General features: G+C 39.2%; 3 protein-coding genes and 1 pseudogene across 3 annotated transcripts; all 4 read left to right on the top strand.

The window, feature by feature from the left end:
• The first annotated feature begins 288 nt into the window (after window positions 1–288).
• On the top strand, window positions 289–1,170 carry LOC137713814 (disease resistance response protein 206). The gene has a single exon (XM_068453170.2). The coding sequence runs from the start codon at window positions 407–409 to the stop codon at window positions 959–961; it is 555 nt and encodes a 184-aa protein (XP_068309271.1). The 5' UTR covers window positions 289–406; the 3' UTR covers window positions 962–1,170.
• A 3,523-nt stretch (window positions 1,171–4,693) lies between these two features.
• On the top strand, window positions 4,694–5,818 carry LOC148691204 (uncharacterized). The gene is made up of 3 exons (XM_088683941.1): window positions 4,694–4,908; window positions 5,002–5,575; window positions 5,726–5,818. The coding sequence occupies exons 1-3, from the start codon at window positions 4,694–4,696 to the stop codon at window positions 5,816–5,818; spliced, it is 882 nt and encodes a 293-aa protein (XP_088540067.1).
• A 10,770-nt stretch (window positions 5,819–16,588) lies between these two features.
• LOC148691205 (uncharacterized) lies at window positions 16,589–17,812 on the top strand. Its single transcript, XM_088683942.1, has 2 exons — window positions 16,589–16,991; window positions 17,049–17,812. The coding sequence occupies exons 1-2, from the start codon at window positions 16,589–16,591 to the stop codon at window positions 17,810–17,812; spliced, it is 1,167 nt and encodes a 388-aa protein (XP_088540068.1).
• Window positions 17,813–17,854: 42 nt separating this feature from the next.
• Window positions 17,855–19,002, top strand: LOC148691206 (uncharacterized; annotated as a pseudogene).
• The last annotated feature ends 3,036 nt before the right edge of the window (window positions 19,003–22,038 follow it).

Consider the following 22,038-nt stretch of genomic DNA (forward strand, 5'->3'; position numbering starts at 1 on the left):
ATCCAAAATGATCAATGAAATTGGCATAACTCCTCTCTTAATTCTTGAAAACTAAAAATTGTTAGAAGTGGATGTTCCTGAGTTTGTCCACCGTAAATCTTTTTGGTTCTTTCGTGAAAAATTTGTCAATATTCTCGTTAAATTGAGGGGTTGGTTTGTCAAAAATACCCTTTAAAAAGGTGATCATGTAATCCTCTCCATTCATATGGTAAACACTCCTTGTGTGGAATTAATTTATTTTTAGCTTTGAGATTTGAAGCTTCCAAGTCCCTATATAAAGGCATTGAGACAGATAGCAAACTCACAAGTAGAGCAAGAAGCAAAAGCTCATTTTACTGAACTTGGAATATTCCTCTCCTTTTTTTTTCTCTCTTTGCTTCTGTGCCTCTTCTTTTCATAACCCACAATGGCAGCAAGTTCCTCAGTTCTAATATTCTTCTTCATGTTCCTTGCTATATCTTCAGCCTTCCCAAAAAACAAAGACAAGTACAAACCATGCAAGCACTTAGTGCTATTCTTCCATGACATTATCTACAATGGCAAAAATGCTGCCAATGCTACATCTGCAATCGTAGCAGCCCCTCAAGGATCCAACCTAACCATCTTGGCGCCGAATTCTCATTTCGGGAACATAGCGGTTTTCGATGACCCCATTACACTCGACAACAACCTGCACTCCAAACCTGTTGGCAGGGCACAAGGGATGTACATATATGATACAAAGAACACATTCACTTCTTGGCTTGGCTTCTCATTTTCTCTAAACAGCACAGACTACCAAGGCACAATAAATTTCATCGGAGCCGACCCCATTATGATTAAATATAGGGACATATCCATCGTGGGTGGCACCGGAGACTTTTTCATGCACCGGGGAGTTGCAACCATAGACACGGATTCATATGAAGGTGAAGTCTACTTCAGGCTCAAGGTGGATATCAAGTTCTACGAGTGTTGGTAAATTTGAGATTGTTAAATAATATATATATATATATATATATATATTTAGTATTATGAGTTTTGGTATGTGGGAGTTACTGAGAATGGTCTTCAACTATGTTCTGTTTCATGGAATGCTTAATTAGAGTTTTGCTAAGAATGAACATGTAGTCCCTCAATAAGTGACATGCTTAAACAGTCACCTTTGTAATTTCAATCATTTTCCTTGCATATACTTCTGTTTGACAAAGAAGCTGCATTTTGATCCAGGTGAATGAATTTTACTTTATTTATAATACAAGAGAAGTGAAGTTATAAAAATATTATAAGACTACCCACCTCCAAGAATTCATTTGGGAATGCACTTTTGTTTTATTATGAACATGTAGAAATACACACAAGAAGATCAAGAACAGAGGCGATTTAATTAGCACTTAATCGTGATCAGGTACCCTGATTCAATGGATGATTAAACGTGAAAATAGCTTATCATATTGTGAAAGGACTCGCAAAATTTTCCATTGTGGGATAAGGATACACTTAAAATACCGGACGGTCATATGTATTAGAAGAGATTCTAGCATATAATAACAGTATATTTATGTTAGTATGTCTCATCACGTGACACACTTTCAGGTTTTTTTTTTTTTAAGGCAGATTGTCTGCCCTTCTATTTGAATGTCATTCTCATCCTCTCTTATTTTATGCTGTTACGGTTAAGTCACGTCAACATTTTATATTAATTTTTTTTATAGAGATAATAAGACAAAAAGCAATAGGAATATAAAATATTAACGTGACTTAACCGTGATCGTATAAATAAAAGGAATAAGAAAGACATCTAAATAGAAGGACAGACAATCTACCTTTTTTTTTTTTAATATCAAACTGTTTATACGCATAAGCAGTAAAAACAATCAAGTCACTTTCTTGGAAAGCAGGTTATGATTCCTAAAAATATATGAAAAGCTTAGAGGCAACTTGATGACTTCTTGAGTGGACTTCGAAGGGGACCAGCCGAGTGGTTGGATACATGTTACGTCAACCGACTTTTTGGATTTGTCGGGCAAGTTTGACTTGTAGTACCAATCACAGGGTTTATCATATGATTTTGAAAACTGTCATTTATAGATAATATTGTTTGTTATAAAAAATAAAAAAATAAAAAATAAAAAAAATAAAAACTTATGCTCTATATAAAATCTCACTTTTTCCTTGTACTAATCTTTTCGTGTCCCACATTACCCAATTTCATCAACTCTAATAGAAAAAATGTTAACTTGCTAACAATGCATGGGTATTTTTGTAATTCTAGCCATTAAATTCTATTCAATTCAATTTCCTCTATTATATCATATTTACTTAATCTAATACAATTATTGTATAAACTCGTAACTTCCTCTGGTATATCATATTTATTGAATCTAATACGATCTATTTACTGAATCTAATACGATCATTGTATAAACTAGTAATTTCCTCTGGTATATCGTAGTGCTCTTTTGCCCCAAAGCTTTTAAAGACCATTTGTAAAACTGTGTTCCAAATCCCTTAATTTATGGGTAAACGAGTATGTGATTTTAGTATTTCACTACGTTCGGTGTGGAGCCAAAAATAATTACAAGGCGACATGTGGATTTTTGGATAGAAGAGGACAAAAATACCCTTGAGGCATACTAGGATTCCTACGCGCGAGCAGCGAACAATCATCCCTCAACCAAATCAAAAGTGCCCAAAATAGGTAACAATTCAAAATCCATCTCATCAAATCCCTTCTACAAGGTAACTCCCAAAACCTATTTCATTCCATATATTTTTACCTCTTTTTCCCTCTTTTAGCTAATCAATTAGCTATCATTCCATAAATTACAAAATATTCCACATAAATTACATAACCTCCATTCCAAAAATGTGTTAATTGGCTAATTAATGGATTAATTACTTAATTAATCCATTAATTGACAAATAACTCACACATTAAACCATTAAACCACAAAATACACACAAAAAGCATCCCAAAGGCCGGCCACCTTTTCTCCAAAGGGGACCGACCATGCCCTATAAGTACTACCCATTTTTCTCTAAAAACCTAGTTCCACACTCTTGCAAAACTCCCAAAAACTCTCCAAACACTTTTCTCTCTAAATTCTAACTTTGGCATCGGAGGTTCTTCGGCCAAAGCCCCCTTCATCGTGGGCGCGTGACGCTCTTGGCGTTGACCTAAGGTGTTAATTGGTTTGTAGGTGCAATTTTGTCCAAGAAGAAGAAGGCGGAAATTTGAATCCACAAATTGGTGCTTTCATTGAGAGTTGAAGTACACACACTCATAGAAGACTCTCGCATAAAAGGTTTTTCTCTATTTTTTATTGTCCATTTGTATATTTTTCGTTCGTTCTTATTATTAGAATTTTTTATTTGCAAAGATTATTTGATAAAATGTAAAAAGGAAATACAATGGCTAGAGATTTAGAAAATTCTGCAAGTGAAAATTCCAATATTCAAGAAATGGGACCGCGGCGATCCACGAAGCTAAATGTGATCATAGGTGGAGCGGCATCACCGTTACGGGGCTCCACCATGGCAACCACCGCGGTGGCCACCACCCGCGACAAGGTCCATGGCACCACTACCACGGCCCAAGCCATGCCATCCAAGCTTGCAAAGGCCACAACCCAAGCCATGTCACTCTAAGCCCAGCACGAGCCCAATGCGTTGCCAAGCCGAGCCCAAGCCTTGCACTTGCATGCATCACGCACTGAGCAGCCTGCTCCCGCGACCCAGCTTGCTCTTGTAGCCCAGCCTGCTCCCGTGGCTCCCACCGAGCAGCCTACTCTCGTGGCCCAGCCTACTTCCGTGGCATTCCAAGTAGCCCAAATCAATCCAAGATTAGTTCAACCGTCCCGGCTTAAAATTTATGGGTCTACAATTAAACCGGGGGCATTTTCACCACGTCTCTGTGGATTTGACATTTCCCAATTCAAATCTCGCGCCTGGAGCCTACCATACTTCCACTGCTCAATAAGGCACATTTCTTCCAAGCTCTTCCAATTTAAATGGCGAACAACACTTGTCTCGACAAGTCATAGAGTTGACGAGCACCTTTGCACAACAAACAACCTTGGTGAATCAACTCTTGCAACGCACCTAGATCCAACGTGCCCAGGACGAGGTGTCCCAAAGTAGGACAAGAGCAGATGAACCTCTCCACCAGCGTCTCGGTAAACAGCCCATCAACCAGCCACGATCCGAGCGTTCTGGTAGTTTACGCTCCCGCCTGGGTCCTTAGGATATCGTATATTATCGCCTTAGCGCTCGGAGGAGCGTGCATTCCCGATCAAGCCCATGGATGAGCATACGTTCACGGTTGAAGTCACACTCCAATTATCAATATGGACAACTTTCCAGGAAAAATGTTCATTCACAACTAGGCTCACAAAGAGTATTATCTACCTCACATTGGAGTAGACAGCACGGTAGACAGAGAGAAGCAGTCACTCAATCCGACTCAAGTTCAACCGGCAGCCTGCTAGCAACCTGTTCGCCTGCTAGGAACATGCCACATGCACCACAACCGCAATATAAACGAGTCGAGCATAGGAAAGAACGGCCCAAACCCGTAAGTCATGATCGGGGGCAACTGGAAGTTCCATTGCCCCAGCAGAGGCAAATTCAAGAAGAAGTTGAGAGACTCCTACCTGAATGAATGTGTAATTTCCAACGTAACGAGCCTACTGATGATGCGCTTTGACGAGACATGACCAACATAAGCATGTCACCATTCACGAATGAAATCAAGCAGACATATCCACCTTGCGGGTTCACTATGCCTCATTTCACTTCGCACAAGGGAGATGAAGATCCAGATCAACATCTCAAGCATTACAGCAATACCATGATCCTCTACAGGAATAACGATGCGCTTATGTGCAAAATTTTTGCCACAACTCTACAAGGCAGAGCGCAAGACTGGTTTTACACTCTACCATCGTAGTCAATTCGGAGTTTCAACGAACTTTCCTTTGTTTTCACTAAGGAGTACTCGTCTAATCGCTCAATCAAAAGGACATCCGACCATCTCTTCAGCATCGTAAAAGACCCTTGGGAGACAATTCGAGACTATGTCAAGAGGTTCAAAGCGAAGAAGGCCAAGATTGTTGGCTGCAACGAGGACATAGGAATGGCAGCATTTAGAAATGGGCTTCCCACCGAACATCCTTTATTCAGAAAACCAATCATAGGAGAAGAACTGACCCTAGCAGCTTCGTATGCTTTGGCAGAAAAACATGCACTATGGGACGAGGCCAAGCAATCTAACAAACACGAGTTAGAAAAGAAGCACATGGAATGTTCCCTGACCAAAGAAGACTCAACGCCTCAAACATTCACCAAGTTCACAGTTCCAATTGGCCAAATTCTCCGCAAGCTCAAGAACGAACCTTGGTTCAAACTGCCGCCACCCATGAAAAGCGATCTTACCAGGCTAGATCATACAAAGTATTGCGCATTCCATCAAGGACCAGGCTACACTACCAACGGCTGCCTAAAGTGGAAGCAATACCTTAAGAAGCTGACAAATGAAGGCCAATGTGACGAGTATCTTAATAGGTCGATAAAACGACCTACACAAGCAGGGGAAGTCTCTATCACCCCCTAAAACCCGTTTGGGCTTTTCTAAATAAGTTCGAAGTCTCAGGCAGCTCAACGAATAAGGCCTCGTAAGCCGAAGACTATCCAATTTGTTTTGCAGTTTATACACAGTTGATTTATTTCTTTATTCTCAATGAAGATTCAAGAAGTTACTCATAAGCCTGGCTCAACTGCTGTCTACAACAACTGCTCAAAACCCTTTTTGGGTCTGTTCTCCAATGCGAAAAGGTAAACCAATTTCTCAACATCCATATGGGTTTGCTCACTAGTGCGAGAGGATAAACTAATTGCTCACCAGTGCGAGAGGGTAAACCAATTCCCCGACACCCATATGGGTTTGCTCTCCAGTGCAAGAGGATAAACTAATTGCTCTCCAATGCGAGAAGGTAAACTAAATCCCCGACACCCATCTAGGTAAACCCTCCAGTGCAAGAAGGCCACATAGCTCAAAATCTCGAATGCTTGAAGATCAACTAGGCAACAAATGGTTAGGGGGCAGCAGCCACTTTTACACTTAATAGTTTGCTCATCCCACACTTCATCTTTAGCAACTCCGATCTTGGCAGCTCCATCCTTGACTGCTTCATCTACGGCAACTAAGAAATCAAACTCCAGCAGTTTCCTCATTTTTGGCCCAGACATGGCAGCCTAAACCATTGCCCATGCCATGCCACTTCCTCAACCCATGCCGAGCCAATCCTTAGCTTCAATCAAGCCAAGCAGCACAAGCAATGGCCCCTGCCAAACCACATACTTGGCCCATGCCAAGCCGATTCCTGGCCCCTGCCAGCCGACGTGTCGCACCACCCTAACAGTTGCCCAGCGACAACACTATCCACGAAGAAGATAAGAAAATTGAATTTTTCTTGCATCAGTGCGGCACGAAGAAAATGAAGAAAGCAACGAAAGACGATCCTTTACACGGGCAAAATGTAGAAGCTTGCTAGAGGAAGGGGAACAAATATCCTCTAAGCTCTCTCTCTCTCTTGTAAGGTAGAATAAATCACTCTTCAAAGTTGATTTAATAACCCACTTAAGGTGGACTTAAATAGGCTTTGAGAGAATATATTTTCCTTTCCTAGAATGATCTAATTTCCTATTAAAAAAGGAATCTACATCAAAATAGGAAGCAATCCAAAGTTTCCTAAAGCAAGAAAATCTCTACACCTGTTGCCCTTTTCTGCAAACACCCAACAGGTGTGGGGGCATTTGTAGAGCCAAAAATAATCACAAGGCGACACGTGGATTTTTGGATAGAAAAGGACAAAAATACCCTTGAGGCATACCGGGATTCCTACACGCGAGCAACGGACAATCATCCCTCAACCAAGTCAAAAGTGCCCAAAATAGGTAACAATTTAAAATACATCTCATCAAATCCCTTCTACAAGGTAACTCCCAAAACCTATTTCATTCCATATATTTTTACCTATTTTTCCTTCTTTTAGCTAATCAATTAGCTATCATTCCATAACTTACAAAATATTCCACATAAATTACATAACTTCCATTCCAAAAATGTGTTAATTGGCTAATTAATGGATTAATTACCTAATTAATCCATTAATTGCCAAATAACTCACATTAAACCACAAAATACACACAAAAAGCATCCCAAAGGCCGGCCACCTTTTCTCCAAAGGGGACCAGCCAAAAAATACTACCCATTTTTCTCTAAAAACCTAGTTCTACACTCTTGCAAAACTCCCAAAAACACTCCAAACATTTTTCTCCCTAAATTCTAACTTTGGCATCAGAGGTTCTTCGGCCAAAGCCCCCCTCCCCATTCATCATGGGCGCATGAGGCTCTTCGCCTTGACCTAAGGTGTTAATTGTTTTGTAGGTGCAGTTTTGTCCAAGAAAAAGCAGATCGGCACATGAAAGAAAAAGTTAATACAGACATACAAAATTAATGGAAGTGGTGGCTTAGGGAATTGAAAGTCACACATTATTTTACTCCCTTCTACGTTCGGTTTAATCATCATGTTTGTTGTTTCTGTTTGATTTATTCAACTTTATGAAAAAAATGATTTTTAGCACATGAAGCAGTCGAGCCAACCTCAGTATTGAAATCCCATGCATGTTGCTACTTCATTATCGACTTCTCCTCCAGTTAATGTCATGGTACACCGCGCATGTAACGGTTATACCAACATGGGAGATTTTCCGTCGACTTCCTCATATGGAGTTGCCAACCATGGTTGAATGTTTGGCAGTCAGAGAATGACTGAGATTAGATTTAGAGTAAGGTCTTGGAAGGATTATTTTGGAGATCAGCGGCTCCCTACAGCTAGTTCAAGCAACGTGCATCAATATAATGTTATCGTTTCATCTTCAAAAAGAAAAAGAAAAACAAACAAAAAAGTTAAGGATTAAGTACCTAAAACACCCTAACCTTTTAGTATCATTCCAAATTAGTCTTAACCTTTTTAAACATTCCAAACAAATACTCAACCTATTGAAAATGTCACATCTGTCAAGCCCTAGTAAAAAATTTGTTGAATTAATTAAGGTTTACTTTATCTCCAAAATTAGTAGAAGGTCATGGAAGCATAGCATCCACCAATGAACAGCCTCCACCAGCCCGATCATGCCACCACCTCCAAACCCAACACAAAACCACTAACTCCACCCTACAACTCTAGCACAAGCATCGAGAAGAAGGTCAGATGGGTTGCTGAATTGGTACGTACTGTCATGATGTCGTCACCACCATCTTCACCACCCATAAAGAAGAATTGGAAGCTTTACAAGCTGAGAATCAACACATGAGGAAATCACATGAACAAAAACAAGCTCCTTGAAACCTTATCTCAATTATTAACCCTCTTCCTTGATAGGAGATGCTCAACTGCTGATATTGGACCATTCTAGAGCTAAAATATGGAGCAAAGGTCGACTAGGGTCGTGTGACGCGCAGCAGGAGGTAGTGCTCAACCGCTGGTACATGTTGCTCCTATGTAGAATCTTTTGGGGCAACGAGGACAAAACTTGCTTCCGAGTGTTTCCTTCCAGTGTTCGTCTGCCCTTGGCGTGTCTTTTGGGCCGAGTTATTGCGTTCGTCAGAAAACTTTGCATTTGCCAGGGTCTACGCCTTTATTGTCGCACGTCTAGATTGGGCGGAATAATGCATCATGATGATGACTGTGTGCGTTTGAAGGTAAAACTTGAGCTTTTGGGGAGAACTTTTGAACTGTGGAATACAAGTAGTCGGGCCCCCAGCTCTTCTCGTATGATGGTAAAGCTTATTACTGCTTCAGATACTGTCAAACATGTGAATAAGTCCTCTTCTACTTCTGGTTTGGATAGTAGGGAGGTGATGTCGGGTACTTCTTCAAGTCCTTGAATATATATTGGTGAGCATCATCCCAAAGTGCATACTTCTCTGCCAGAGCGAAAAAGTCTGCTAGAGTTAGATATTCTTTCATGATCAATTTTCGAAATAGTGGGTGGTCTGCTGAAAGTCCTTTTTGGCAGGCTGTTCTAGCTATCGAGTCATTGCATCCGACTATCATTACCTTCTCTACTTTGAACCTCTTCACATAGTCATGAAGCGACTCTTTTGGGTTCTTCTTGACGTTGAACAAATGGTCGAACTTCTTTTTGATCAAGCAATAAGATGAATATTCTTAGGTGAAAACCAAAGAAAGTTTGTCGAAACTCCGGATAGACTGTGGCGGCAGGGTGTAGAACCAATCTTGTGCCTCGCCTTGTAGAGTGGTGGCAAATATCTTGCACATGAGATCGTTGTTATTTCGATAGAGGATCATTGCGCTTCGGTAGTGCTTTAAATGTCTCTCTGGGTCTTCATCCCCTTTGAAATATGTGAATTGTGGCTTGCTGAACTCGCGTGGAAGATCTGCCTACTCAATCTCGTCCGTGAAGGGTGATTTACTTATGTTGGTCATGTTCTGTCTTAGTGCCTCGTCGGCGACCTCGTTGCGTTGAAAATTACACAATCAATTGGTCAAGAATCTCTCTACTTCTTCATAAATTTGCCTTTGTTGGGGTAATGAAGCTCTTGGCTGCCCCTAACTATGACTTGCTTCCATGTGTTTGGCTCATCTATGCAGCGAATACGGTATGTGTGGTGCGTTCCTAGCAAACGAGTGAGTTCTTCGCAAGCTACCGGTTGAGTTTGAGCCGGATTGAGTGACTGTTTCTCTCCATCCGTCGTCCTGCCTATTTCGATGTAAGGTGAAGGATGCTCCTTGCGAGCTTAGCAGGGAATGAACACTTCGCCTCGAAGGTTGCTCATGTTGACTATCGAAGTATGACCCTAACCGTGAATTTACACTCGTCTGTAGACCTCGTGGAGAGTGCACACTCCTCCGCGGGTTAAGACAGGAGTATACGCTATCTCGGGGGGCCCAATTAAAAGTGTACACTACCCGAACGCTCAATTCGTGGCTGGTCGAGTGGCTGCTTACCGAGACGCTGCTGAAGAGGTTCTTTGTCTGCCCTTGTCCTACTTCGGGACACCTCGTCTGGGGCACGTTGCATCTCGGTGTGTTGTAAGAGTTGGTTCACCAAGGTCGTCTGTTGTGCAAGGGCGCTCGTCAACTTTATGACTTGTTGAGACAAGTGTTGTTCTCCATTTGGGTTGAAATAGCTTGGAAGGAATGCGTCTCCTTGAGCAGTGGAAGTGTGGTAGACTCTGGGCACGAGATTTGAGTTAGGAAATGTCAAATATGTAAAAAAATATGGTGAAAATGCTCCCAGTTCGATCATCGGTCCTGAAATTTGGAGCTAGGATAGTTAAACTAATCTTAGATTGATTTAGGCTGCTTGGTAAGCCACAGGAGCAGACTGGGTCGCGGGAGCAGGTTAGGCCGCAGGAGCAGGTTGGGCCACGGAAGCAGACCGGGCCACGGGAATGGGCTGCTGAGTGGGAGCAGGCTGGGCCACAAGAGCAGGCTGCTCGACGAGAACAGGTTGGTCCACGAGAATAGGCTAGGCCACATGAGTGGGCTTCTCGGCGTGTGGCGCACGTGGGTGCGAGGCTAGGGCTCGGCTTGGCAATGCATTAGGCTCGTATTGGTCTTAGAGTGACATGGCTTGGGCCGTGGTTTTGGTGCCATGGGCCTTAAATGGCACGGCTCGGGTCGTGGTGGTGGTGCCATAAACCTTGCCGTAGGTGGTGGCCATGGTGGTCACTGCAGTGGTTGCCATGGTGGAGCCCCGTAAAGGTGGTGCTGCTCCACCTATGATCACATTTAGCCTCATGTATTGTCGCGGTCCCATTTCTTGAATATTGGAATTTTCTAAATTTCTAGCCATTGTATTTCTCTTTTACGTTTTATCAAAGAATCTTTGCAAATAAAAAATTCTAATAATAAGAATGAACGAAAAATATACAAATGGACAAGAAAAAATAGAGAAAAACCTTTTATGCGAGAATCTTCTACGAGTGTGTGTACTTCAACTCTCAATGAAAGCACCAATTTGTGGATGCAAATTTCCGCCTCCTTCTTCTTAGATAAAATTGAACCTACAAAATAATTAACACCTTAGGGTCAAGGCCAAGAGCCTCACATGCCCACAATGAGTGGGGGGGCTTTGGCCGAAGAACCTCCAATGTCAAAGTTAGAATTTAGAGAGAAAAGTGTTTAGAGAGTTTTTGGAGTTTTGCAAGAGTGTGGACTTAGGTTTTTAGAGGAAATGAGGTTGAATATATAGTGCATGGCCAGTCCCCCTCTTGAGAAAAGGTGGCCGGCCCTTTGGGGTATTTTTGTGTGAAATGGGTGATTTAATTGGTAATTAATGGATTAATTAGGAATAAATCCATTAATTAGTAATTAACTCAATTTATATGGAAAGTTTTGAAGGTTATGAAATAATTACCTTGTGGAAAATATAGGATGAGGATGGATGAAATAACTTTGACTTTGTTACCAATTTTGGGCACTTTTGACTTGATTGTGGGATGTTTGTCCACTGCTCGCATGTAGGAATTCCGGTGCTCCTCAAGGGTAATTTTGTCATTTTTGCCCAAAAATCCACATGTCGCCTCTTGATTATTTTTGGCTCCATAGGTTGGATACTTGTTTGGAAAGTTTAAAAAGTTTGAAACCAATTTGAAATGACACTAAAAGGTTGGAGGATTTTAAGTGATTAATCGAAAAAATTAATCGGAGAGGTTTTGTCATGCCTTGTAATTAATTAATGCATTATATGCTAAACATGAAGCATCTAAATTATAGCATAAACATGCATGTGCTTCCCTATATATGCAAAGGCAACTGATTATCACTTTTCAAATGTGTATGTGATTAATTGATTATCACTTTTCAATTGAGTTGTAGGTTGTAATTCCTTTAATTTACATTATTGCTAGAGGTCTATAAGGCATCTCCAATGGTGTGGCTATATTTAGCTACCAGGCCAATTTTTAGCATACTAAAAACATAATTTCTAATGAATAGTGACCGTGGCACATTCCGACCAGGAATGATTACTGGACTCTGAATCGAGCTGTGTTGGCCATCACCAAGAGGGTGATGAAGCCATAAAGTGTAGTGATGTAGAAAAAGTGAGTAAATTTAAACCTAAAAATGCCTAAATGTAAGAGTGCGCTAGTGAGCGGGAATGAACCCATTCCACATGTGATGTCATAGCATAAGTAAAGTACAATAGAGTAGATTGAGAATTATACCATCCAAGGTAACCTCCTATACCAAGATTTGCCAAGAATCCTTGTCAACACGAAAGCTCAACTACTAAAACCTAGCTGGGAGAAAAACAAGGATGAGTAAGCCTACAAATAAAGCTTTGTAAAACCTTTTCAAAGCGTAATAATCACTCACCGTAAAACAAGTATAGTTTCCAAATATATATACTACATATATTATGACAGCACTTACCATATTTAGTAATATTCCAAAAACATGGTAAATCATAATGTTTCACCTATAAATCGTATAACAAACAGTTAATCACATCGGTGCAATGTGAACATACACGTGAAGACAGGCCCTAGACCGGGCAAGTACTAACACCAGTATCGCACACGATGAGCAGATAACGTAAATATGATCATGACACAATAATTCAACAATTCTAGTCAATATAATACTATTCCTAGCCATAAATATAATTAAGGCAACTCCCATAGTCCGTTTACCTGTGCATCCCGTAGAATTATTCATAATTTCCCAACAATAGGACATTTCCTTATAATCGTTAATTTAATTACGAAAATCACGTATAAAATTCATTAATAAATATATATATATGGAAGCTAACAAATATATATACTTTATAAAAGAAAAGACGCACTCACAGATACTTGCGAGGTTACAGCCATTCGAACGAGTAAATACAGATCACTAATGCTAATCGTACCTAAGCATAGTAGAAACCCATTAGTAAAACTTAATTAAAAAAAATATGAATTTGGATAAACGGATTGCGGATTCGGAATCAGCGCATTGAAGTACCCTAAGAAGGATCTTGGGTAAATTTCGTAAAAAGTCAACAAAAAGTCAACGGTCAACCCTAAAAAGTCAACCAAGATGCCGAGTCGGTCAACTACGTTAAAACTTTGGAACTTCACTATATGAATGTCAAAAACGGTCTCGGGGCGTCGAAATTAGCCTAGGAGGATTTCCGAGAAAATTTCAAAAAAGTCAACGTAAGGAATATTCCAAAGAATATTCTAGGGAATATTCCGAATCCACATTAGAACTGGGTCGGGCCGGATCCCGAGTTCAAATCCAAATCCTGGTCATGGATTTGTTTTTTCCTTTTCTCGAGTTGAGTTGACCAGTTGGGCTCATGGGTCGGCTGGACCTAATGAACGAGAAAGTTGGAAACTAGGAATTTTGGCCGAGAAATTTCTCCAGCTCCGTTTAGCTTCAAAACTCAACTAAAACTAGCATATAATATATGAAATTGAAGCTTAAGAGGAGATGAAGAGAAATATACCAGCACAAGGTCCTGCAGTGGTCGAATTGGCCAGAAAATGGCTCGAAAATCGTCGGGTTTCTATCAGAAAATTGGAAAAGTTTTCCCCGAGTGATTTCTATAGCCAAATATCAAAATGTCTCAAATACAACCCAAACGTACTCCTAGGCACGATCTACAAATTATTAGGAAGGTTTTAGGCCTTACCTTCGTTGGAGACGGTGAGAACTTGCCGAATTCAGTTTTGCACAGTGATGGTACTGTGCAGCGAGGGAGAGAGGGAAAACGAGGGGGTTTCTCCCTATTTTGTGTTAGTAAGACTCGTAGGGAAGGAAGTGGTAGTGGTGGCGTTGCCGAAGGCACGATGGTTGGTGGTGTATGTATGTCTGTGTTGACGGGGAGAGAAGAGAGAAAGCTAAGAGAATGAGAGAGTCCGAGAGAAATGAGAGTGAAAGAGGTTTCTAGAGAGCCAAGGGAGGAAGACACGCAGTAAAAGGGAAGTGGAGAGCTGTGAGGTGTAGGCCCCACGGGGCAAAATCTAATTATTAAAATAATTAAAATATCCCAACATAAAAATATTAAAATAATATAATAATTAAAAGACATTAAAATATAAATAATTTTTTTACAAAAGTATTTTCGAATTCGTAGTTTTGTAGAATCTTCATAGTAGCTCCAAATTCGATTCTGCTTGCACCTACGCGTTCGGACGGTCGCTCATTTTGAGAATATGGTAAAATAGTAGCTCGTACACATCATGAAATGACAATCAACGAAAGTTAACAATCTTGCCTCTAGAGGCATTTTCGTCAATTCACTTTTTTAAAATTAATAAAATTATAAAATTAGGTACGGGTTGTTACAGATGGCTATGATTTTTCATCTTCAATGGTGCAAGAGATACACTTTATCCTTTTGGTCCCTATGCATATTTTATCACTTTATAGTATATTGAGAAATATTGTAGTACAACCGCTTAGTACTACGGTTTAGTTGTATTCCTCTTCAAGTGTAAGTAAGAGGCCTTAGGTTGGATTAACTCCAAAGGCGAATTTGAACCACATTATTGCTAGCCCATTGTGAGGCTAAGCCCACCCCCTCCCTCTTAATGTAGATAACATCATTTGTTTGAAAAAAATACAATTTTTAGATTTTATTAAGAAGATGTATATCGAACATGTTTATCTTTGGAGACAAATAGTTTGGATATGACGTGTCTAAGATTGAGAACCACTTAGCAAGTGTGAAGAATGAATCACACATTGATGAAATGAGGGATTTTGCATGGGCTTATAAGTAAGTTGGGTTACTTTCCATATTGATATTTGAATTTATGATGAAACCTCAACTTTCTTCATTGTATCAAAGTAGATTTTCCCACGTGTCAAACTAATCACATGCACTAGACGCCAACTCGTTTGTGTTGTCCACGTGTTTGGCTTGGAAACTCGTCACACATTGTTGAGAATCACTTCCTCATCAATGAAAGAAGTGACCTTGCATGGGCTTATAAGTAAGTTGGGCTACTGGTTTTATGGTGGAATCTTAATTTTCTTCAACAAGATTTCATATAAGATTTTAATTTTAAAAAAGAAAAACTATTTTTACCATTTAAAAAATTAAAATATATGACGGCTAGGACGTCAACCTGTCTTTTGATCTAGTCGTGAGCTTTAAAGTGCCACTTCATCTTGTGGAAAAAAAAGACATGGGTGCAAGATAAAACATGCAAGGGTAAATTACATAAAACTACTTCAACTATTTGATCATTAACTGTTCTAAAAAATGGCCTAGACGGCGCCTAAGCACTGGGCGGCGGAGCCCTGCCCTAATTTTGGGCAAGGCGTCATGACAATTCGGCTGGAAGCTAGGCGGCGCCTAGGTGGGCTAGGCGGCTAGGTGGCTAGGTGGAGCAAATTTGGGCAAGGCGTCATGAAAAATCGGCTGGAAGCTAAGCGGCCTTAGGCGAACTAGGCAGCTAGGTGTTTTTTTTTATTCTACTTAAGTTCCCTTTTTCCCCCGTGTCTAATCCCTTGTTAACCTAATTTTCTAAACATAAGTTTCTTCAATTCTGCTTTCTGCATCTATCTCAGTATCTCCTCGTCTTCGACTCTTCAGCCGTCTTGTTCTTGAATGATTGAATCCTTTGTTGGGCATCATCTCTCAACTTCTTTACTAGGCGAATCATCTCACCTCTCCAGATTTCCACAGTTACCTCTCTCATTTAAGCCATTTCCACGATCTCCACCTCTTGCAGCAGTTGCAGACTTGCAAGTTAGCATTTCCTATATTTTATTCGAAAATCTAATTGATATTTGATGCTAATTGCGATGATTTGTTGCTCTGCAATCTGCATTGATGATTTGATATATAATATTGAGTCTCTGCAAGGAATCGAGATGCCTAGCAACCCAAGTAAATCTCATTAGTTCTTTCAGATTTTTTTTATGCAAGATTCTGTAATCTGGGACTAGGAATAAATTCTAATAATATAGACATTATATTATGGTGAACCATGAACTGATTCATGAATCAGATTCAAAGCAAATTAATACAAATAGACTACATTTAGTATTTGCTTCAGGGTGTTAGGTGTGTGGATTAAGTGGTTGCATTAAACAATGTTTAATTGTGCAGTCATATGTTTCGATTATCAGCAGTAAACATTATTCAGTTATGTAGTCATAGTTTAGTTAAGAGAATGATTAGAGCGGCCAATTTGATTTGAATGAGTTGCATACCATGCATCATTGTGGTTGAGCAGTGTATTTATAAATTTATAATAGATGAGGATTACATCAGTAAAAGTCAATCTATTAGACAATATGGGGTGACTGATGCTACCAAATTTTATGTTTCCTCTTTCCATGGGATTCTCTATTAAGTCTAATCCCTTAATTTGAGGAAGATTGACATCTAAATGACTTGTTGATAGTTGTGTTTTAATTCTGCTTCTCGTAGGATTAATATATTTAATTTCTACAAACTCTATGATTCTATTCTTCTCGATGGGGAGCCTTCTTTTCATGTACTTATAGTTAAATAATTTTCTGCTTTTTTAGATGGCGGGCACTGTATCATGCGAGCATCTAATCCAATGTCGTCCACCCAATCAGATAATCCATTAAAGCATGCTTCAGACGATGTGGGATGGGAATATGAGGTGTTGGCGGATCCTTCAAACTCGGATAAGGTGAAATGTAAGCTGTGTAAAAAAGTACTCAGTGGTGGCATTTATAGAATGAAACAACACATAGCCCATTTCAAGGGAAATGTAGCTGAATGCATAAAGTCTTCGGATGACGATAAAGCAAAATGTAAAGCCGCATTAGATGAAGAAAAAAAGAAGAAGAAAGAAAGAAACATGCACTATGAGGAAGTGATGGAAGAGGTTCAACTTCCACATATTGAAGAAGATGAAGATATTGAAGTTGTTGGGTCAAGGAAAAGGTCGCGAACTCTTGGCCCTATTGATAGGTTTGCATCCTCCATCAATCCCGGTTCTTCAAAATCAAATGATGGAAGCAAGAGTAAGCGATAACAAAATCTCCATGAAGCAATTTGGAAGGAAAGAACACATCAGGTGGATCAATATCTAGCTCGACGGGTCTATGAAGCTGGTATTCCTTTTCATGCCATTGATAATGATAGCTTCAAACACTTTGTGGAAGTAGTTGGTCAATTTGGCCCGGGATACCAACCTCCAAGTCAATATGATTTGAGAGAGCCCTTATTGAAAGAAGAGGTGGAAAGGGTAAAACAATCTTTTAAGAAGCATGAAGAAGAATGGGCTTTGAATGGTTGCTCAATTATAACTGATGCTTGGAGTGACCAAAAAAGAATAAGTATAATGAATTTGTGTGTGAATTGCAAACAAGGCACAATATTTCGTTCTTTCAAGGAATGCTTTAGTGAAGCACACACCGGGGAATACATCTTTGAATATGTTGACAAGTGTATCAAAGAAGTTGGTCGACAAAATATTGTTCAAGTGGTAACCGACAATGCTTCTAACAATATGGTGGCGACAACCAAGATGTTGGAAAAGAGGCCACACATATTTTGGACATCATGTGCCACTCACACGTTGAACCTCATGCTTCAAGGAATTGGTAGCCTACCTAGGTTCAAAGGAGTGATTGAAAAGGCAATGGCTTTTACTATCTTCATTTATGCTCATCATAAAACATTAGCATTTCTGAGAAAGTGTACAAAGAAAAGAGACATAGTGAGGCCCAGAGTCATAAGATTTGCAACTTCTTTCCTAACTTTGCAAAGCTTGGTTGATAAGAAAAAAAGACTTGAGGATTATGGTTGCTAGTGATGAATGGGAACAATGCAAACATTCTAAGAGTACAAAGGAGAAAATGGCATATGCTACCATGGTGAGTGCACAATTTTGGAATGGGGTCTCACTTTGCTTGAGAGTTTTTGAACCGTTGTTTAAGGTTCTTTGGCTTGTGCATGGGGATAAAAAGCCATCAATGAGGTTTTTGTACGGGGAGCTACAAAAAGCGAGGAATGAGATCAAAGAGGCATTGAAAAATAATGAGGCCCATTATAGACCAATCATACAAATTATTGATGAAAAAGCTCATGATCAACTTGATGGTCCATTACATTTGGCGGCCTACTTCTTGAATCCTTTTTAGTTCTTCAAAGATCCAAGCATTCAACATGATTCATTAGTCATGGATGCCATGTTTACTTGTGTTGAGAAGTTCTTCCCCGACAACTTTGAAGTCCAAAACCAAGTTATTAATATAGAGATGCTGAAGTACAAGAAAAAAGATGGTGGATTTGGAAGACATTTGGTGGAGATTGGATGCATTCAGAATGATGACAACTATGATCCGTGTATGATTCTAATTGAGTAATTCTAGTTGTTTTTATTTACTAGTCTAATTATAATTGTTTTTCTTTACTAGTCTAGTTCTAATTGTTTTTCTTTACTAGTCTAACTCAAATTGTGTACTTTGTACTTTTTTAGCTTCATGGTGGTCTACTTATGGCAATGGTGTGCCTAATTTGCAAAGAATTTCTATCAAAATTCTCTGATTGACTACAAGTTCATCCAGGTGTGAGAGAAATTGGAGCACTTTTGAGGGAATACATACAAAGAAAAGGAATAGACTAGATACTACAAGGTTGAATAATTTGGTCTATGTCCAATTCAATGTAAGGATCATGAACAAGAAGAAAAAAGAGAAAGAGAAGAAAGTGGATATACTACTCGCTAGTGAAGCTAGTATGGCGCAAGGATGGATTGTGGAGGGTGTTGATGAAGAAACTGAGCTTGGTTCGAGAATGGATGGAGAGCAATTAGAGGTGGATAGTTCCCTAGAGCCTAGGAGGAGTTCTAGAAATGTTGAAGTAAGAGAGCTTCATGAAGAAGATTTTGTATTGGATGATGACACGGAAGAAGAAGGATATGATGAAGAAGAAATTGAGTTTGAGTCCGACACGGAGAGAGTCTTGGAAGGATGTGGAGAAGAAGAGATTGAGGCCTAACTTTAAAACTTTGCAAGTATCTTATATCTTAATCCCTTTCATTTTGCATTTTATGTGTAATGTGTTTAAACTTTAAATTGTGAACTTGTTGGATACATGTATTATCCAAAAACACTCATTTTGATTATATGCTTAATGTGCTTTTAATTTATAAGTTTGTTGGATACTCAGGAAAACAACTTTCATGTGCTTTTAATTTGTAAGTTTGTTATATGCTCAATGACAATGTGCTTTTAAATTGGAAGTTTGTTGGATGCTTATTGCATACAAGTATTATCCAAGAACATTCATTTTGATTGTAAGCTTGATGGATACTTGTTGCCTTGTTGGATACATATATCATCCAAAAACACTCAAATTGATTACATGGTTAATGTGCTTTCAAATTGTAAGCTTGTTGGATACATGTACTTTATGTAATCTCTACTTATTTACATGATATACAATAAATTTACCTAAATCCTCCTAGGCGCTAGGTACCTGCTTGCTGCCCGACTAGCGCCTAGCGCTTTTTAGAACCTTGAGTTTCATACCTCATCTTTAAAAAGTTTCAATGTCATATCTTATCTTGGAATTTATTGCAATGCCATACCTCCCGTCAATTGTCTGTTAATTCATCTGTTAAATGCTGATGTGGCTTCAGACAGGGCCTATTTTCTATTAAAAAAATTATTAAAATAATAATTTACCCTTAAAAATAAAAAAATTAAAAAAAAAACCCATACCCGCCTTTCCCGAACCCTTCCCCTTCCTTGCAACCCAGATCCTTTCCCTTTCCCCTTTCCTACAACCCAGATCCCTTCCCCTTCCCTTTCCCTGCAACCCCCGACCTCTTCCCCACCCATGCCAACATCTCCACCCGCCACCACATCATCCGCCCCCAACCCCTTCCCCACATCCTCTCTTCCGAATTTCCGAATTTCCGAATTTCCGATCCATATATTTTTTTGATCTATATATTTTTTTGATCCATATCTAAAAAATTCCGAATTTCGGATCCATATATTTTTTTGAAGTGTTCCAAACTTATTCTTATAACAAAATTTCGAAAATATTCCGAATTCTGTTCCAATCTTTTCAAAAAATATTCAGATTTCAAAATTTTACTGGTGGAATCAGAAACACCATTATAATTTACAATGTTGGCCCGTTTCTACTACTCGGGCCAAACGTAGCAAGCGCTTTAGAAATTGGTCATGGAATCTTTTATGGGGTTTCTATATAGCACTCGTTGGAGATGGATTTTAGAGATAAAATGGTCAAACCGGGCCATATAGTTCATCATTGGAGATGACCTAAAAATTGCACTACATTTACTAACCTCGAATGGTGGGCATGAGAAGAATGTGATCACTTAGAGTATAATGGTATGTTTACCAAATGAGATTGGAGCAGAAAGAAACGGATTTGCACGCCCCTCAAAGCATTCTAGCTTTACGAGTATTTCTGGAATCAGAAAATAAGTGGTGTCCACCTAATATCAATAATCGAATTCCTAAATCATTTAGAATTGGATTACCTAGATGGAGATGGGTATTTGGACTCCGAAGAGAAGGCTCCATCAGAATCAAACTTCTCTTCCCAAAATACTAATTTACATTTTACTGTAATTCTAAAGCACCATTTCACCTTCAATACTCCCTCCCTCCAAATCAGTTTCCCCCTCCGCCGACTGCCTTGCGACTTCACCAGCAAATACCACTTTTACAGCTTATGCCTTGACCACCTCCACGACACCACTGTTACACCTTCACGACAACACCAAGCAGACACCAAAATCACTTCGACTCACCCACCGATATGTCCCTAGCTTAACTCACTAATATAAGTGTGTGTTTATATCCCAAAAGACATCAATGATATTAGAAGTGAACCTCCCACATGTATGCTATATATATTATATATGCATGGACACGGACATGGATACGGGGATACGATACGACACGATACGGGGATACGTCAAATTTCTAAAAATGAAGACACGATACGACAAGGATACGGCAATTAAAAATAATATAAATAAATAAATATATCTAAATATTATAAAATAAGCATTCAAATATACCATTCAAGTTCAAATTTATTTCGATAAACTTCAAACATTTAAAAAGATGATTCACTAAACAACTAAATTAGTCTTCAAACTTGAAAAACTAAAAAAACACCCAAACGACTTAAAAAATAAAAAGAAAGAGTCCCTCATTCTCGAACTAGCTTTTTCATTTATGCAAGAGCTTCATCAGTAATCTTGTTGCAAGAGACGATCCCATTTCCAGACATTTTTAACAAATGAAACTTGACCCTAGAGTAGGATCCTCTGAAAATCTTTTGACAATAGTTGCATTGAAACACAGTACCTCATCTTCCATTTTCCACTCTTTTGAGCTTTTTGACATACTTCCACAGTGTACCATGATCATTTTCAACATTTTCAACTTGGTTGACATTAGCATTCGCATGATTATCAGGATGATTCATTTTTCTAAATTACCAACATGTAAATTGTAAGAATCAATCTAAAATAGTTGCATAAAATGTCACTAGTCAAATTTATGCTAAGAGATCAACAAAGCAACATAAAAACATATATAAATATATTATAATCTAAATTATTCTAGACCACTAACAATAATATTATTATAATTTGCAAACAGAAAAGCAAAAGAAGCTTTTCGTTTGGCTTCAGAAATGCAACTGGGGGCTCTAATAAGTAAAGTTGAGGCATCAGAGCAGAAAAGCATCAACATTATTAACAAAAAGAAAAAGCAAGCTTCAGGAAAACATAGAATTCGAAACGCAGTTACCAGTTCTCACTAGCAGATGCATAAGATACGATGCAGCACTTGCAAACGGAGACGACAGGAGCAGTTGCCGATGACAGCTCTGAGGTTTGAGTGAGGAAAAACAAGTAGATCCGAATTTTATACACGAAATCGTTTCGATTTTTGGTCAAAGAATCGTTTCGGTTCGGCTAATCTCAATCAACTGTCAATTATCACGATTCTGTGCGGATTAAGTGTAATTATCTTACTTTTT

Source organism: Pyrus communis, chromosome 14 (assembly GCF_041283825.1).
Source record: "Pyrus communis isolate YQ-2024b chromosome 14, ASM4128382v1, whole genome shotgun sequence".
NCBI lineage: Eukaryota > Viridiplantae > Streptophyta > Magnoliopsida > Rosales > Rosaceae > Pyrus > Pyrus communis.

Excerpts from the sequence above, each read along its gene's own strand:
- LOC137713814 (XM_068453170.2), top strand. The coding sequence starts at position 407 with ATGGCAGCAAGTTCCTCAGTTCTAATATTCTTCTTCATGTTCCTTGCT.
- LOC148691204 (XM_088683941.1), top strand. The coding sequence starts at position 4,694 with ATGACCAACATAAGCATGTCACCATTCACGAATGAAATCAAGCAGACA. Across the intron at positions 4,909-5,001 it reads CAAGGCAGAGCGCAAGACTG|GACATCCGACCATCTCTTCA; the intron begins GTTTTACACTCT and ends CTCAATCAAAAG. Across the intron at positions 5,576-5,725 it reads GACCTACACAAGCAGGGGAA|ATTCAAGAAGTTACTCATAA; the intron begins GTCTCTATCACC and ends TTCTCAATGAAG.
- LOC148691205 (XM_088683942.1), top strand. The coding sequence starts at position 16,589 with ATGTCGTCCACCCAATCAGATAATCCATTAAAGCATGCTTCAGACGAT. Across the intron at positions 16,992-17,048 it reads TGCATCCTCCATCAATCCCG|CAATTTGGAAGGAAAGAACA; the intron begins GTTCTTCAAAAT and ends ATCTCCATGAAG.